This window comes from Anser anser (genome assembly GCF_964211835.1).
Source record: "Anser anser genome assembly, chromosome: 11".
NCBI classification, from domain to species: Eukaryota; Metazoa; Chordata; class Aves; order Anseriformes; family Anatidae; genus Anser; species Anser anser.
The window spans coordinates 19,554,042-19,570,554 of NC_139732.1; the positions used below are offsets into that span (position 1 = coordinate 19,554,042).

At 37.5% G+C, this 16,513-nt stretch overlaps 1 protein-coding gene across 6 annotated transcripts in view; it reads left to right on the top strand.

Moving 5' to 3' along the window:
• The window catches only part of PLCG2 (phospholipase C gamma 2), a 70,328-nt gene that overhangs the window by 39,280 nt on the left and 14,535 nt on the right, over positions 1-16,513 (top strand). For all 6 annotated transcript variants that reach the window (XM_083851654.1, XM_083851656.1, XM_083851655.1 and 3 more), the window contains 15 exons: positions 441-513; positions 1,642-1,743; positions 1,915-2,033; positions 3,333-3,418; positions 4,422-4,542; positions 5,370-5,538; positions 8,173-8,277; positions 8,480-8,569; positions 9,598-9,776; positions 10,546-10,746; positions 12,271-12,390; positions 13,336-13,516; positions 14,172-14,240; positions 15,268-15,377; positions 16,164-16,260. In XM_083851654.1, the coding sequence (XP_083707780.1) occupies positions 441-513; positions 1,642-1,743; positions 1,915-2,033; positions 3,333-3,418; positions 4,422-4,542; positions 5,370-5,538; positions 8,173-8,277; positions 8,480-8,569; positions 9,598-9,776; positions 10,546-10,746; positions 12,271-12,390; positions 13,336-13,516; positions 14,172-14,240; positions 15,268-15,377; positions 16,164-16,260 (1,822 nt within the window). The remainder of the gene's footprint in view (positions 1-440; positions 514-1,641; positions 1,744-1,914; positions 2,034-3,332; positions 3,419-4,421; positions 4,543-5,369; positions 5,539-8,172; positions 8,278-8,479; positions 8,570-9,597; positions 9,777-10,545; positions 10,747-12,270; positions 12,391-13,335; positions 13,517-14,171; positions 14,241-15,267; positions 15,378-16,163; positions 16,261-16,513) is intronic.

The window sequence follows — 16,513 nt, forward strand, 5'->3', positions numbered from 1 at the left end:
GATCTACTGTAGTGTATAATACTTGGAAGGAATTATCTGTGGATGTGTGGCTCGGTGATAATTCAAAAGAACAGTCTCTCCATGTGCCTCAAATAAACTTAAGAAAACACCTGTGAAATGAATGCTGTTCATTTGCTACAGATCAATGAACAGAGATTTGCTACTTTTCCCAGTGAACCATTATCAAAAATACATCAGAATTCTAGGAGGTTTTATTTAAAGGCTCAAATTACAGTGATTAGGTAATACAATATTACAAGCCTAATCTCAATTTCACTGAAGTTATAAAAAGTTTCTTCCTGGCGGCAGCACATCTATACTGTAAATGCAAGAAACAAATCCCTGTCATTTTCTGCTATAACATCTGATGACACTTTCTCTGTTGTTTCTTTAGATTCAATTTTCCTTTCTCTTTCTCTCTCTTTTTTTTTTTTTTAAAGAAATACTGACCGCCCAGATGCTTCAGCAGTTCATCTCCATGACTTTCAGAGATTCTTGCTACATGAGCAGCAGGTGGGAATGTTACAGAAATTTTGAGCTCTTTTTGCTGTCTCTCAATATTACATGCTCCTTTAAAAAAAAAAAATGATATGACACTGAATGTGATTCATGTCAGCTATGATACTAGGTTACTAGGTCTTGGAAAGATTTCTTCTTATTTGCCGCTGTTGAAGTTCACAAGAACCATTATTTTTCGTCCATATAAAAGTCTCTGAAGGTGCACCAGAGGAAGAGAGGCAGGACAAAGTAAATGATGTTTTAGCAGGTCTTTGTTTAGTCATGTAGATAAACAGACAAGGTTGGAAATAAACGCTGCATGATAGCCTGGCCTAGTTACAGCTGTCACCATAGATACAGCTAGGGGTAATACCTTGGCCATGGCCCCATTTTATCAGCTTGTATGTAAAAAGCTGAGCTGACTGCCTGCATTCGAGTCAAGGGTAATTTTCTTCTTGAATGGGCCAGTCTGATGTTCCATACCAGCAAGCAGATAAGGGTGGAAGCAGGTACTGGAACTGTCTTCATGGCCTTCTGTAATCTTATTTAGCACAGACGCTGTGGAAGAAAAATCATAATTTGATATATAGGCCAATTTTTAAGGCTAGACATTCACAAAGGATATAATGGAGTGGGTCTAAGACTGCTGTTGGACATTGTCCACATTCCAGGTCTTTGCCTCCTATCCTTTTAGCTAGTGTTATATTTGTTAGGTACTGATAAACTGCAGGCTTGCAAATATGAATGAAAAGTGAGATCTATGCTTCCTGTATAAGATTGCTAATTTCTTTTTCTCTTTATTTCACTGTGTTAAAAGTACATTCAGATTGCACTTAGATGTGTGAACAGAATATAGTTAAGGCATATATTTCAAGGAGGCCAGCTTTTTCCTGTGTGTGTGCATGCATATATGTACCTATGTGTGTGTGGATCTTGTGGGCCTCCAATCTATATAAAAGTACTCAGCTGTTTTTTCCCTCTCAAACATCATAGAGGAAACTCTTAAGATGTGAGTGCAAAGAAATATACTGTCAGTAATCTATCTGAAATGGAAGACTTAATCAGAACTGTAGGGTTCTGTTCTTTATCAGATTTTATACAGCATATCACCACATCTAAATTTTTCTACTTTATTATCTGAAGGAGTCTTGGGCACAAGATCTGAGTAAAGTCCGAGAACGAATGACCAAATTTATAGATGACACTATGAGAGAAACTGCTGAACCCTTCCTCTTTGTTGATGAGGTAAAATGATGATGCTTTCTAATAGTTTCTCATGGATTTTTTTCTTTTGCTGCTAGCTCCTAGTTTAATTGGTTGACAGATCCTTTGTGATGTTCCTGCTACGTTGTTGGGTTTCTTATATTTCTTGCATGTTTAAAACATTTAAATTCAGTCTCTCTCTTTGCATTTTAGTTCCTCACTTACCTTTTTGCAAAAGAAAACAGTATTTGGGATGAGAAATATGATTCAATAGATGTGCAGGACATGAATAATCCTTTGTCCCATTACTGGATTTCTTCCTCTCATAACACGTAAGTTATCAGAAGTCCCATTATCTATCCCTGTTCAAATAGACCTGGCACATGTTAGGAGAAAGTAAAACAGTAAAACATTTTAAATTATAATATCCAGAAATATACTGTCTGTGTGTGTGAAATCTTCCTGAAGTATGATATAAATGTGGCAAATATAGCATGTGGGTTTCCTTTCTCCCCTTCTCTTAACATCTTATATAGATTTTGAGACATAATCAGCTCTGCTGGGAAAAAACAAACAAACAACAACAACAACAAAAAAAACCACCCTCAAACTCTGAGTCGTGTTAGAAAAATTAGTCTCAACTTCAAACTGTTCCAGCCTCTCTGTTTTCAGAAATCAAAGTTACTGAAGGAGCTTCTGTTTTTTTCCAAGCACCAACAGCGTTTGCTAAGCCTATGTCAACATTAGTTGTACCTGAACATAAGAATGCTGTAAGGATCCGACTTATCCTGTGGGAAGATCCCGTGCTGGTAGTGTGATCTAAAGGGCAGTGGGTTTGTTGTGTTGGGAAAGGAGGCAGTGGTGGTATGCACTATTAATAGATACGTCGACAGTTTGCAATGTCAAAAAGCAGAAAAGATTTGGTCCTGAGTGGGAAAAGAATATTTGGACCTTAAATCAGCATATCTGCTGATCAGGGCTTGGCTATTCATTGGCTTTGTCTGGAAGTGTTCTGTGCTTAGTAACTTAGCTGCATATTTCCGTAGCTTGTGCCTAAGGCATCCAGCCCTTTTCCTTGATAATACACGGTGTGCAAGCTCTTTAGCTGAAGTTAAAACCTATGTGGTGATGAGTTGAACTTTCTTCAAGTGAATGGGAAGTTTTCTCATCTAGCATTGTAATAAAAAGAAAGAGCATGTAAAGAGAGTGAGGAGAGATGAACAAATTAAATGTTGCAGGAAATGAAATGAAGTGGATATGGATATAACTGATAGATAACTTGAAGTATATGGTGTAGTATCACTCCAAATACTCTCCACATCCCTTCACTATGATTGTCTCAACATGATCAAGTAAGTATATGTTGCAGAGCTCATGGTTTGTTCTCCAGGAACCTGTCAGAGTTGATTGATGTTTAGATTGAACGTTAACCTTCTATAATTTTGTCCGTTCAAAAATCTGGTAGCATTTGGTTCAGCAGAGCCCAGTTCTTCCATAGCAAGTTTGGAAAAAACCCCAACCAGTCAACATACAGCCTTCATAACAGGAGAAAAAAATTTTCCCAGTGAATGAGTGGGAAATAATTGAAATTGATTGCCTGTTTTCTCTTACAATTTTCTTTTATTCCTTAGATATCTGACAGGAGACCAGCTTCGAAGTGAATCCTCCACAGAAGCTTACATCAGGTGCCTTAGAATGGGATGCCGATGTATTGAGTGTGAGTAATGAGCTTGTGGAGTGGTTTATAACATACTCTTCATATAAGCAGGGTTTCCCCTGTTTACCAAGAAAGAAAAAAGAACCGAAATCAAGAACTAGTTTGTTTCTTTTTTGAAATTTTAGTTAGTCATATGAAAAACACTGATTCCCTAAATAGTTTTTGTTATGCCTCATTATTGCTCTGTTTACTTGTTCTGGTACTTGTTCCCTGGGAATTCCAAGAGGTTCTGTCTGACTCTCTCACTGTACACAAACAATTCAATCTTTGATCTACTATATGAAAGCATAAGATTTAAATTTGAATTACTTGTGCAGTGTAGATAGATAAAAAACTTATTTGCCTTCATCTAATACAGACAAGCCTAAGTCTCAGATTTTTGTAATTTGGTGCTATTTGTCATCCTGTTTAACTTGCTTGTAAATCAGTTGATGTCTTTGTGCCATTGTTCTCTACTAAGTCTGTATGCTTCTTCAACCCTGTGTTTGTGTTCCTTATTGAAAGATTTGACTTGAATTTCATGTTATTGACCAGTTTCTTAATAAGCTAGTTCCTGGTTTACATTTGTAACAATTAACAAGAGACTTCATTCAGTTTGGATGTTACAAAAGGTATCTCAAATTAGAGTTTCAGGGTTAAAATCAGAAAAATAGATAGGCTCCCAACTTGTTAGAGTGTATTTCTCCATGGAAAATTAATGTAAACTTGTAAATGGACAGTTTAGCTGCTTGAATTCTTTCCAGATTCCCACATAATAATGCTTTGGGAAAAAATTATACTGTATTTTACTTATATTGTTCTTACTGAAGTGAACTTAATTCCCTCTGTGAGATAGATAATTAGAATATTTTAGAAGATAGATAGACTAAGGATATTTTATTAGAAATGAATGTATGACTCAATGTATGAAACGCTCTGAAGAACTGAATGTACATTGTATTCCTTTTATTAGAGTTAAGTAACTACTTGGTGTCTTCATTTTTCCACTGCTTGTCTTTCCTAGTGGACTGCTGGGATGGTCCTGATGGGAAACCTATCATTTACCATGGATGGACACGGACAACAAAGATCAAATTTGATGATGTAGTACAAGCAATCAAAGATCATGCCTTTGTTGCATCTGAGTAAGCTTTGATTTATGTTTCTTAAGCCTGTGTTTGAATGCTTAGACCTTACTGAACTTTTTTCCCTGTGATTTAAAGATAAAAAAAATAATGAAAGAATGACATCCTGGTCTTCATTATTGCCCAACATGGATGGGTCTTTAATTGATTTGTTTTTGAGAAAAGGTGCTGCTACATAACAATTTGCTGCTAGGGAAGTTAGAGAGTACCTTAAAAGAGGTTCCTGTCTCCTTGCTTGGGTCTTCTTTTACTGAATTGAAGTGTGAAACTTCAAGTCCTGAACAGTATGATTTTTTTTTTTAAAGATCAAAACAAACTACAAGTGACAAGCAATGTATCTGTTGGGTTGATATTCATGTTGTAGGGAGGTCTTAGGAGTAGAATTCATAGAATGTTTCCTGAACTGATAACATGAATTTTAATCTGCCTCTCTGCTTTGCTCTTCTAAACGTTGTGCTGAGATGTCCTTAACATGAAAAGCATTACCCAACAATTGGGAGGGAGGACACTTAACACTGAAACTGTTCCCGAAGCACTTAAGGAATCTTTGTCCTTGCAGATATTCAAAAAGTGGCTGGACAAATCTCTGAGCAACCTGATCTAACTTAGGAATTGGGCCTTCCCAAAGAAGGGACTTGGGCTAGATGGCCTCTGGAGGTCCCTTCTGACCTTATCTGTTGTGCGTCTACCTCTATTCCTTTTGTCTTCATGTTTGCTTTAAATATTTTCTTTGATCTGAGGGTTGAGGGAGGGTGGTGTTTTCCTTGCCTTGTCAGTTGAATCAAAAAGAAACTGAATGTCGTAATTTTCCTTCGTTTTCTTCAAAGATACCCAGTCATTCTGTCAATTGAAGAGCACTGTAGCGTGGAACAGCAGCGATACATGGCCAGAGTGTTCAAGGAGGTGTTTGGAGATCAGCTTTTAATGAAACCTGTTGAAGCCAGTGCAGATCAGCTACCATCACCAACCCAGCTGAAAGAAAAAATCATCATCAAGGTAGGCTTGTGTTGTGTGCTAGTAGATAAAGTTATAAAAACAAGAGCTGAAGCTGTCAGTGCTACTTCTGGCTTCACAGCTTAATTGTTGGTTTCTGTTGAAGAGACAAGAAACCCCATGCTAGAAGCGTGTACTAGTTACAATTCATAATATTGTATGGAGTTCCATAAAGATACCTATTAAGATGCTTGCTGTTGGTTTTCTTTGCAATAAACGTTGCTAATTCAAGTGCCAGATGGAATGTCAGCTCTTTTCTAAAGGTCTTCCAACTCCTGAAATGTCAGTGCTAAATTTCAGCAAGGCTTCATTGCTGCAGATGCTCTTCATAGGCTTCTTACACAATTAGTGACTGGCTAAGAAATATTAAAAGTATGTTCTTGAATAGAAAGTAGGATTAACGATAACTGTTTTTTCAGAGGATGTCTGTCCTTCAAGTAAAACTCAAAGCACTTGCAGACTGCCGACTTAAGCTGTCAGGACTGCTTACTTGGTGAACTGCAAAAATTGATTGGCATTTACTCACTCAGTGTGATTTACATATGCAATTTAGTAAACCACTTTGGAAAGACTGTGGTGCTTTTGTTAGAAGGCAGTCACTGTGAGGGTGTCTTACCTGCTGGGCAATACAGATGCTTTACTCGGCACTCTTGTGCATCAGGCAGAAAACTGAAAGAAGACTTCTTGGATTGAAACTGCAGTAGAATTATTGAAGGGCAAAATTAGGTGGATAATCTGGGGGCTGTTCTTGATAGTACAATAATTGCTTTTACCTGTGCTTCTGTGTTCTGGCTCTTGTGGTAGCACTGCATCATGTGGATTGGACTGCTGAACAGAAGAAATAATGATGGATAGATGCATCTAGATGGATATAAGCATACGGTTCTTTAATGTAGGACTGGAAATGATAGCACCCCACTGTGAGGTGCAAAATATCAGGAAGCAGGGAATTCAAATCTCTGCTTAATTTTTTTTCTTTCTTCCTTTCTCTAAACTGTCTATTGTTATGATGTAGAGCATAGAAGGGAAATTGTATAGGCACATGAATAATAACATGACAGATCTGGTTTAAAGGGAATTACAAACTACAGTGACTTTGCACAAGAGAACATCCATATCATCCCTTCCTGTCTAAAAGAGCAGTAAAGAATCTTTGTAAATAGATCAGCACCTGCCAGTAAGCTAGTTGTGGTATTTGGCTTTTGTCTAGAAAAAGTTAGTAAACAAAGTCGAGTCCTGATTTAGGGGCCTGTGGGATTTTTCAGATAGGCCTGTCAAATTGAAATCTTCCTATAGAAGACACAGAACTGAATGTATTTGAAAACTACAAGCTATGAGAGGATTAATCCTATCATTAACTGCAGTTTAAGTGTGTGATGTTCTTTAGCCCCTTGAGCCACTGCTTTTTGTGAGCACTTTCAATTGCTGAGCCTTGCCCTTCGACATAGCTTGTGTTGTATTGTTTCAGCCTGTAGTTAATTGAAAACGAGTGTATATGAAAGCACACTGATCACTTACAAAAGTTTCTAATGTACTTTCAGAGAAGGAATGGTCTTACAAGGATAAAATCATAGAAGTTGCAACAAAAACTATTCTTGTCTATTTTGCTCTTTATGCTGTAGCTAGTCTGCTTCCTTTTTTTAGTCTTCCTTTAGAATAGTCCAGCTATTGCAATTTCATCTGTTCAACCTTTTCTACAAGGATTAGCTCTGTGGGCTATTTTCACTTGCTGTCTGCTCTTCCCTGTCATGCCCTGTCATAAGCTTTTCATTGCTGCATTAGGATGGTCTAAATTTTCACAACATCATTTTTCATTGTAACTGAGGACATACTAGGATTTAATGCAAAATGCTTCTCAAGGATTCTGGCTTGTGTTTTTCTGTCAGCCAAATTATGTGCTGCACAAAAACCCCATGAACTTCAGTAGCAATTAGTTGAGAGCTGTCTCAACTCCCCTACAAGCACTGGTGCCATCTGTGCAGTAACCTGCCTTTTGCTGGACAGATCTGGGCTTAACTGTGTAGCAGTACCCAGGTCTTTCCTGGGTTTACCTCTTCTGTTTCTACACTGGAGTTGTAGTGTTCTCTCTAAACTAGGATTTAGAAGACAAGGAGAAGAAGAAAGTAGAACTCACCCCTCTTCTCATACAAGATATCATGTCTGATCATTTTTCTTTTAGAAGAGTGGATTCCCCTTCATTTTAATTCCTCTTCTGTTCTTGATTTTTTTTGTGTGTGTATTTTTTTGGTTCCTTATGGTTTTCCCTATGTCCTGCTCTCTGCTGAATGTTTATTGTCTTGTCGTTATTTCTTGTTATGCAAGTCTCACTTCAAGCTTTCTGTCCTGTAAGGAATTGCGAGCTCTTATCAGACTTGCTTTTTCTTCATTGCTTGAATGATATCTGTACTATCTTTTTAAATCTTTATCATGAGATTTACATTTTTGAGATAAATTCCACCAAGGTTACATAAAGCTTTGTGGAACAGCTGCTGTTATGGCAATAACAGGAGAAAGCTGGGCAATGAAGGGAAATAACTCCAGTAATACTGAGTGCACTGAGACTGTATGATCAATTTTATATGTAATTCTCTATGAGCATATGAATGTGCTGTTTAATTTTTTTTCTTTTCTTTTTAGCACAAAAAACTAGGGCCGAAGGGAGACATTGATGTGAACCCAGAAGATAAGAAAGAAGAAAAAAAGCAACAAGGAGAACTTTACATGTGGGACACAATAGAACAGGTATTGTTTATGTGACATTTGCTAAAGTTTGCTACTATGCTGTGTAATATGCATATGAATTTTCTCAATATTTGTGTAATGTCCTCAGTTTGTGAAATGTGAGCGAGGAGAAGAAGGCATTCTGTTTACTGTTGCACCTAGCTGGAAATTATAATTAGTTCTCTTCATTTCGTTAATGGTTTTAATCTCTCTCAACTTCTAGAAATGGACTCGGCACTACTGTGCTATTGCTGATGAAAAGCTTTCATTCAGTGATGATATAGAACAGAATGCTGATGAAGATTCATCAAAGGTGATGGCTACTTTTTATTGCTTAAACCTGTTCTTTTTAATCTCTCAGATTATTTCAGTGTTTACAGATGCATATTTTTATGCTGACATTACTGAAATTGTAGAGGATCTGTATCAGATAACACATGTATCTGCAAATAAATATTTTAAAAAGGGGTCTTTGCTAAGGTACTCCAGCTAACCCTATTTTAAATAAAATATCTTTTTTCCCTTTGGCTAATGGAGGACATACAAAGGTGAGTACAAGGACAAGGCAATATGATTTTGGTGGTTAAATGCTAATGCTGATGTGCCCACTGACAATTAAAGTTCTTATATGCCTTTGGCTAAGTATTGCTGTTCTCAGACTAGGCAGTCTGATGAACTAAGGTTTGTTGTGTACTAATACAGCGCACCTTTTACACAGTGCACAATAGTGCATGCTATTCATTTCACACATGCAAAGTGTTTGTCATCGGTGTGTATTGCTTGTCTGTCGTGCTTGGTAAAACAGAAGCATGAGGCTCAGCTATGTTCACCGTGGTTTCTTGTTCTGACTTTTTCTGATTTCCATGCATACTCTTTCATTTCTAACGTGTATGTGCATAGTTCAGAGAGATCTCTGCACATGCAAACCCTTTTATCCATTCACCTAGATGTCAATGTTATTAAAATCATTAATGTGTAAGTGAGAACAGAGATGATTCCAGGAAAAAGTGGAATAGAAACTTTGTGAATTTGCAGTAGGGTGCTTTCCTTTGAAAATATAAAATAGCATTTGCACTGCTGTGTTCTTTCACTTTATCAACATATTTCTCAATATGTTGATTACATATTTAATTAAGGATTAAGCTAGTCACTGATCCAAAGAAGTGGCTTGACTGAGGAAGAGAGTCAAGTGTGCCTATGAAGGTGATCAGATTGCTTGTGGAAGGAGAGTTACGTCTGAGAAGAGCTGAAATCCTGAAATAGAAGGTTGTTATATCAATAAGAAGTACTTTGTATTAGAATCATAAAGTGGGCAATAAAAATTCTTATTTTCTGGTCTAGGAGGTAAAACGTACTGAACTGCACTTAAAAGAGAAGTGGTTCCATGGGAAAATGAAAGAGGGGAGAACAACTGCTGAGAAGCTGCTCCAGGAATATTGTGCTGAAATGGGTGGCAAGGATGGGACGTTCCTAGTTAGGGAAAGTGAGGCTTTCCCTAATGATTGCACCTTGTCATTCTGGTATGATGATCATCATAAAAATTTTACATGGGTTTTGTTTATCTTATGGCATTGCATAAAAATATATGCATTTTGTCAATGTGCATGTGTAGCTGAGAGTAAATAGGAATAAGGTGTTTATATTTACTAGAATGGTATTCATGGGATTGAGGGACTACCTTCTAAATAGAACTTCCGTGCACTGAATAGTGCATTTTGGCAAAGCAGACTTTATTTGAAGTGTTGCAGTTGTCAAGAGGGGACTCACTATTATATCTTTTTCCTTTTTCCATTCTGTCAGGATGTATGATTTGTTATTTCTTGAGTGAGTGGGCCAATATTTGATTTTTTAGTTTTAGGATAAATTATTGTTTTTCACACTGATCCACACTTTCCACACTCATTGTCTCGTGAGTTTACCTTTATTAGCAGAGGTCGATCTCTTCAATGAAAGAGTCCCCTGGGGGGGAAATGGATTTTTCCGTGATGTTTTTTTTTGTTTGGTTGGTTTTGTTTTGTTTGGTGGTTGTTGTCAGAACAAATGAACAAACTTTGAAGGGAGTAAGTGTTGGTCACCTTTTGAACCACTGTGGGTGGAAAAATAATATTTTTGGGACTGTCATTATCACTGGTCAGGATTTTTGTTGCTGTTGTTACTTCAGTTATTTTAAGAGTTAGTAAGGATTTCTTGCTTACCATACAGTTAACCAGAAATGGTTGAGGAAACACTTAAAAGAATAAAACCTGTTAAATACCTTTCTTTTCCTTATCCCCCTCTTCACATCTTCAGGAGGTCAGGTAGAGTCCAGCACTGCCGTATCCGTTCTTCAAGTGATGGGGACACTGTGAAATACTACCTGACAGACAACCTCACTTTTGATAGCATCTATGATCTCATTCAACACTACAAAGAGGCCCACTTGAGATGTGCTGAATTTGAGCTGCGTCTGACGGATGCTGTGCCTAATCCCAGTCCTCACGAAAATAAAGAGTATGTACAGCAGAAGGCAAGCACCAGGGCTGTTATGATACAGAGTATTTGTACATTTGTTTGATGGTCTTGGATTTTTGCGTAGAAAATTCCCCAGATTCAGGAGCACACCTGAGCGTTGCTTGTTTGTGGATATCGGAGGAAGAAGCTTCCCAGTAGGATGCTGAGTAAGATCGCAGACTTTGTGAGAACATGGTAAAACAGAGAGCAGTCACCTGGAAAGCAATTTACTAGAAACAGCTAGAACAATCAGTGAGAACTGTAATACTGTGGAAGTGTGCAATTCCTTCGTTCTCTGCTCAGTGTTTTACAGTACCCAGTGGGTTAGATATTTAGTAGTTGACTGTGACCTGTCAACTAAGTGGTCATGGTCTGTGCCATCTGGAAACTTCTATTACTGGGGCAGTGAGCCCAAACTGAGTTACTTTTCCCTAATCCCCACTTCCAACTGACCCCTGTCAGAGTTGGTTAAGCTTACTTGACCCCATGCTGTTTGGGAGTAGTGTAGCTTGGTGTTTATTTCCAGCTGCTATTTGCCTGACATAGATCCTGGGAAGAGCTTGCTCTTGTTTGTTGGCAGAGCACTCTAGTTATTGCCCTTTGATCTGCTTTCTCTGCAATCAGAAAAAAAAGAAAATCTCCTTTGCTTGAGAAATATAAATCTGTGGCCTTAAGTTTCTTTTTTTTTCCCCTGTGATCTGGGAGTCACCGTGTGCCCACGGATAACTTCTGAAGCCAGCATGAGAGGACGGTACAATTTAAGGGTTTGGCTTTTCTGTATTTATGTATAAGGTGGAAATGTACTGGCAGTAGAAGTGGTCACAGCTACAGTGAAGGTACATTAGGACCGTACTTACAGTGAAAGGCATAATTAAGTTCTGACTGAAAGGATTTAGATTGTAGAATGATAGAATGGTTTGGGCTAGAAGGGATCTTAAAGATCATCTAGGTTCAGCCCTCCTGCCCACCTTCCGCTAGACCAGGTTGCTCAAAACCCCATCCAGCTGGGCCTTGAACACCTTCAGGGATGGGGCATCCACAGCTGCTCTGGGCAACCTGTGCCAGTATCTCACTATCCTCACAGTGAAGAATTTCTTCCTTATATCTAATCTCAATCTCCCCTTTTTAGTTTAAAACCATTACCTCTTGTCCTATCACTGCACTCCCCAATAAAGAGTCCTTCCTCATTTTGCCTGCAGCACCCCTTTAGGTACCAGAAGGTCTCTACAAGGTCTCCCCGGAGCCTTCTCTTCTCTAAGCTGAATGAATCCAACTCTCTCAGCCTGTCTGAATATAAAATAAATACAAATATTAAATGAATTATTTTTCTTGTAGTGTTTGAGATTCTATCATTAGTAACGTTATGTCATTATAATGTTATATATATTACATTATATATGTAACATTCTATTATTAGTAACGTCAATTCTATCATTAGTATCAGCAGTAACACTGTTATTGTTACTGAATGACATGTGACAAGCTTTGTAATCCTTTGTCCATTTTGATTTTTGACTGTTGTAGTTGGTACTATAGCAACTTGAGTCGGGGAGAGGCAGAAGACATGCTGATGCGAATTCCTCGAGATGGAGCCTTTCTGATTAGGAAGAGAGATGAGCCTGATTCGTTTGCCATGACTTTCAGGTGAGAAAAGATGGATATGAATACATTACATAGTAGCCCAACAGTGTTCTGGTTTTTCTCATTTAAAAATGCTATGGGCTTTTTGGAGTCATAAAATTCATGCCATCAAATTTTGAGTAATTAGTATGGTTAATTTGTATAGTAGGTCCACATGTAGTAAAAAGCGTTTAAGAAATTGTACAACCTTAGTCTGTGACTGGAATAAACCTTTATGCTATTATAAAGAGCATTTGGGCACCAACTGTCCCTTTCTTCCTATACAGAACTGTGCATGACCTGTCTTCACTTCTTTGATGCTCCCTGCCGCAGGGTGCTAGATTGAAGTTCCTTTTGGTGCTGGTTCAGCAGCAATTCGAGGCCTTTATCCTCTGGAAATCCTGCCTTGTCATATAACTGACCAAAGTTAATTTGTTATCTGTCAGAATGAAGCTATTTTCTATTTACTTGTAGGCTTTTATTGCCAGGGAAAATATTTTTGAAACTGTGGTTCCTGTAACAACATTAATAAAATGTGTAGACTTATGGCATTCTCCACTGTGCCTTCAAATCAAATCACATTTGAAGCAAGCTTGTCTTGTTGCTTAGGGACAGGAGCAGATCAGCAGCAGCGGATTCCAGAGGGACTCTGTCTGATTCAAGACATTTAAGTTAGTATGAAAGTGACAGAATACCCATGTGTAGTGGGGAAAAAAAATAGGGAAATTTAATCTAGGCAAAAACATGGATTTGTCCCAAGGCCCTGCATGTTGTAGAAAAGTGAGAATGTCTTTTTGTGAATTCAATCAGGCAAATGGAATTTGATTTGAATAAAAGATGCTTTGGAAGAGGAAGAAACAATTTCATATGATTAAGATGCACAAAGTTGTTCTGGTCTAGTTTGCAGCACTGGTGCTTTCACTATGCCAAGTACCAATACCTTCTACAACACCTGTACTTGTTTCACAGAGCTGAGGGGAAGGTGAAGCACTTCCGAATTCGGCAAGAAGGTCCCCATTTTGTGCTTGGAACCTCGGCCTATTTTGAGAGTTTAGTGGAGCTTGTAACATACTATGAGAAGCACCCTCTGTACAGGAAAATGAAATTGCGTTACCCAGTGACTGAGGAGCTGCTGGAGCGCTACAGCACGGTGAGTGATGGACCTTTGAGTCCCAGATCTGGACTTGGTGGAGCTGGGTTTGGTTCTGGTTATGATAGATGTCCTTCAGGGAAGCTTAAGCAGTCTGTGAAATGGGGGTGTAGCTTTGCTGAAACAAGTTTTTGATAATAGGTTCACCCACAGTTGTCCCTTCTGTTATGGGAGTGGGCAGAGATCTTAAATTGATCATGCAGATGCCAATAAAAGAATAAATATGACTGTGTATATTGAAACCACTTTTCTTGTCTTAGAGTTTCTATCTAACAGTGAAACCACTGCTGGAACTAATGTAATGTAACACAGAAATTGTGAGCGTGGGTATTGCCTTCCACTGTTGTGCCCAGAACGGTACTCACAATCTCAAAACTATTTGATTAAGAGAAAATTTGGTGAGGCATTGCTGTTTCATCGTATTAACTGTTCATTAAACTGAGGTGCAGACAAGTTAAATAACAAACTCGTATTCAGCTGTGTTCAACTGTAGTAATGAGCTTAACATAGGTGTCTGGCTTTCCTCCTCTTCTATTTGCCTATATATTGTCAGAAAGGTGGTTTCAGCAAAAATTTCTTGTTCCATTAACATTAATTATTTCTCCAATTTTTGATTCATGTAACGTATCATTTTTCCTTTTTTTCCCATTTTTAGGAAAAAGATATAAACTCCCTTTATGATGTCAAGATGTATGTGGAACCCAGTGAAATCAACCCTACAGTGGTACGCTTAAGGAGAGATGGCCTTCACATTTTCTCTTAGACTTCTGAAAATGATGAGAATTGTTCGTTGACTTCCTGTTAGTAGAAATGAAAAGGTTAATTGAAAATGTTAGGGTGCTTGATTTATGGAGGACTAGACAGCAGAACTTTTAAAGTGTGACTTTTCTTCTAGTATCTCTTAAAATTTGTACCTACATACTTTGTGTGCAAATCCTGTATTGATTTACCCATATTGGGAATTTGGGAACTTCTTGCCCAAATGTTTGTGGACATATTATGATTTATCAATTGTGCTTATTTGGGCATGCTTCCAAAATTAAATAACAAGTGACACAGCAAACAGCTACTTCTCTACTTCTTGTTAGGGCCTTCGACTTGTAGATTCTTATGAAAGTTCACCTGCTTGTAAATTCTGCGGCTGTAATTGAAAAATTTTTTTTTTGCTTTTTTTTGCAAAAAAATTTTTTTTTGTCTTTTTTTCATTTTCAATTTTTTTTCATTGCAACTACCGTTTACATTGGTACCATTTACTATAAATTCAAGTGGTAGGAAATTCAAGATAAAGCAATTGCTTGTTCTGCTGAAACTAGATGTCTTCCTAAAGGAAATATGACCAGGATAGCTGATGTGGTTTGGAAGTGGAGGCTTTTAGACTGCATCTAAGTCTATAAGCTACAGAAGCATATGAATACATGTGATGAGGATAGTTGATTGATATTTCACTTTTTTTATTTTATTTATTTATTTATTTAGCTACAGTAATTATGTTGGTGTACTCTTTTTTTTTATAATTTTTCTTTTCCAAGCTGGTACTCAAAGAATAGCAGTTAAGTAGCATTACTTACTTCCACCAATAGATGTCACTCTGGAACTTTAGTATTGCAATTTCTAAGCTTTTAAAAAAAAATAAATCTGATTCCATTCTCCCCACCCTTTATAAAAAAAAATAAAAAATAAAAAATTGCATTACTGATCACTTTATGACCCGTCCCCCTATAGATGACCCCTTTGTTTTGCTTCTCTTAAAGCCTCAGAGAACAGTGAAAGCCTTGTATGACTACAGAGCCAAAAGAAGTGATGAATTGAGCTTCTGTCGAGGAGCTCTAATTCATAATGTCACAAAGGAAACTGGAGGCTGGTAAGGACAAAGATTCCTCATAGGAAAACTTCTAGTGACTTACTAGATGGGAGAAAAAAAATTAAGCTTTGGGTAGTAGGTTTTTAAAAAACTATTTGCTGCTTATTAACTATGGTCCTACAAATCTTAATTCTAGTTTATTAAACAAAACCGAAAAACCTCAAATTCAAGTCTCTTTTCTTGTCTTTTTCATTGTTCTGCCCTATAGCACTAAAGCCTCACTATGCAGAACCTTCATATCCCAGCGTATCCAGTATTTTCCTTTGCTACATGAATACTTCCTGAACACTTGTCTGTTCTGGGAAATCACACATCTATTACCATTGTCATTATTGCTGTGTATCTTTTCGTCTGCTTGGTACTTCTCAGGGATCAAATCCACTTTTTTAGTTATCTGTATGGTCTCCTTTCATAAGAGATTTTATTTCTTAGCTGGCTTGCAAATTGCTTAGAAAGCTTGGGAACCTAATATTTCCCTGTAGTTTCTGCAGTGCAATCAACCACATAATAGTGTTTTTAGTACTAGAGGGGGAAAAGCCTCTTAAGTCATTAATTGCAGTTTACAGTAACTGTAATCCCTCTGAAATGATCTGTTACTACAGTTAATGATCACTTTGTTAGAGCTTTTAGCTACTTCATCACTTATATTTTGGTGACTGCCAGCTAGAGAAGCTAGTGTTAGGTATCAATGACCAATTTATTGAAGATTATTGCTTCATTAATGGCCTGTTGAAGCTCTTTAACTATTTTTTTCCTCTGTTTTTTTTTTTTTTTAATTTAATTTAGGTGGAAGGGGGATTATGGAGAAAAAGTCCAACACTATTTTCCATCTAATTATGTTGAAGACATGTCATCTGATAACTCTGCTGAGCTTGAAAGCCAGGTGAGGTTTGAGGCTTGTCTGAGGTTTAAGGTTTGTCTGCTGTGTTTCCCTATAAGATCTTTCCCTCTGGAAGTGGAAATCTAGTTTATGGAACTATGACTCTGCATGTTGTGTTTGAGGGAATGCAGAATAAAGAAATGAATGCATTCTTCACTGTTCTCTGTGCTGTCGAGTATTTTTCTCAGGACTTCCATCAAGGAAAACTACTTAAAGAGATAACTGATTTGCTTGGGTTTTAGGAGGTTATAATGAT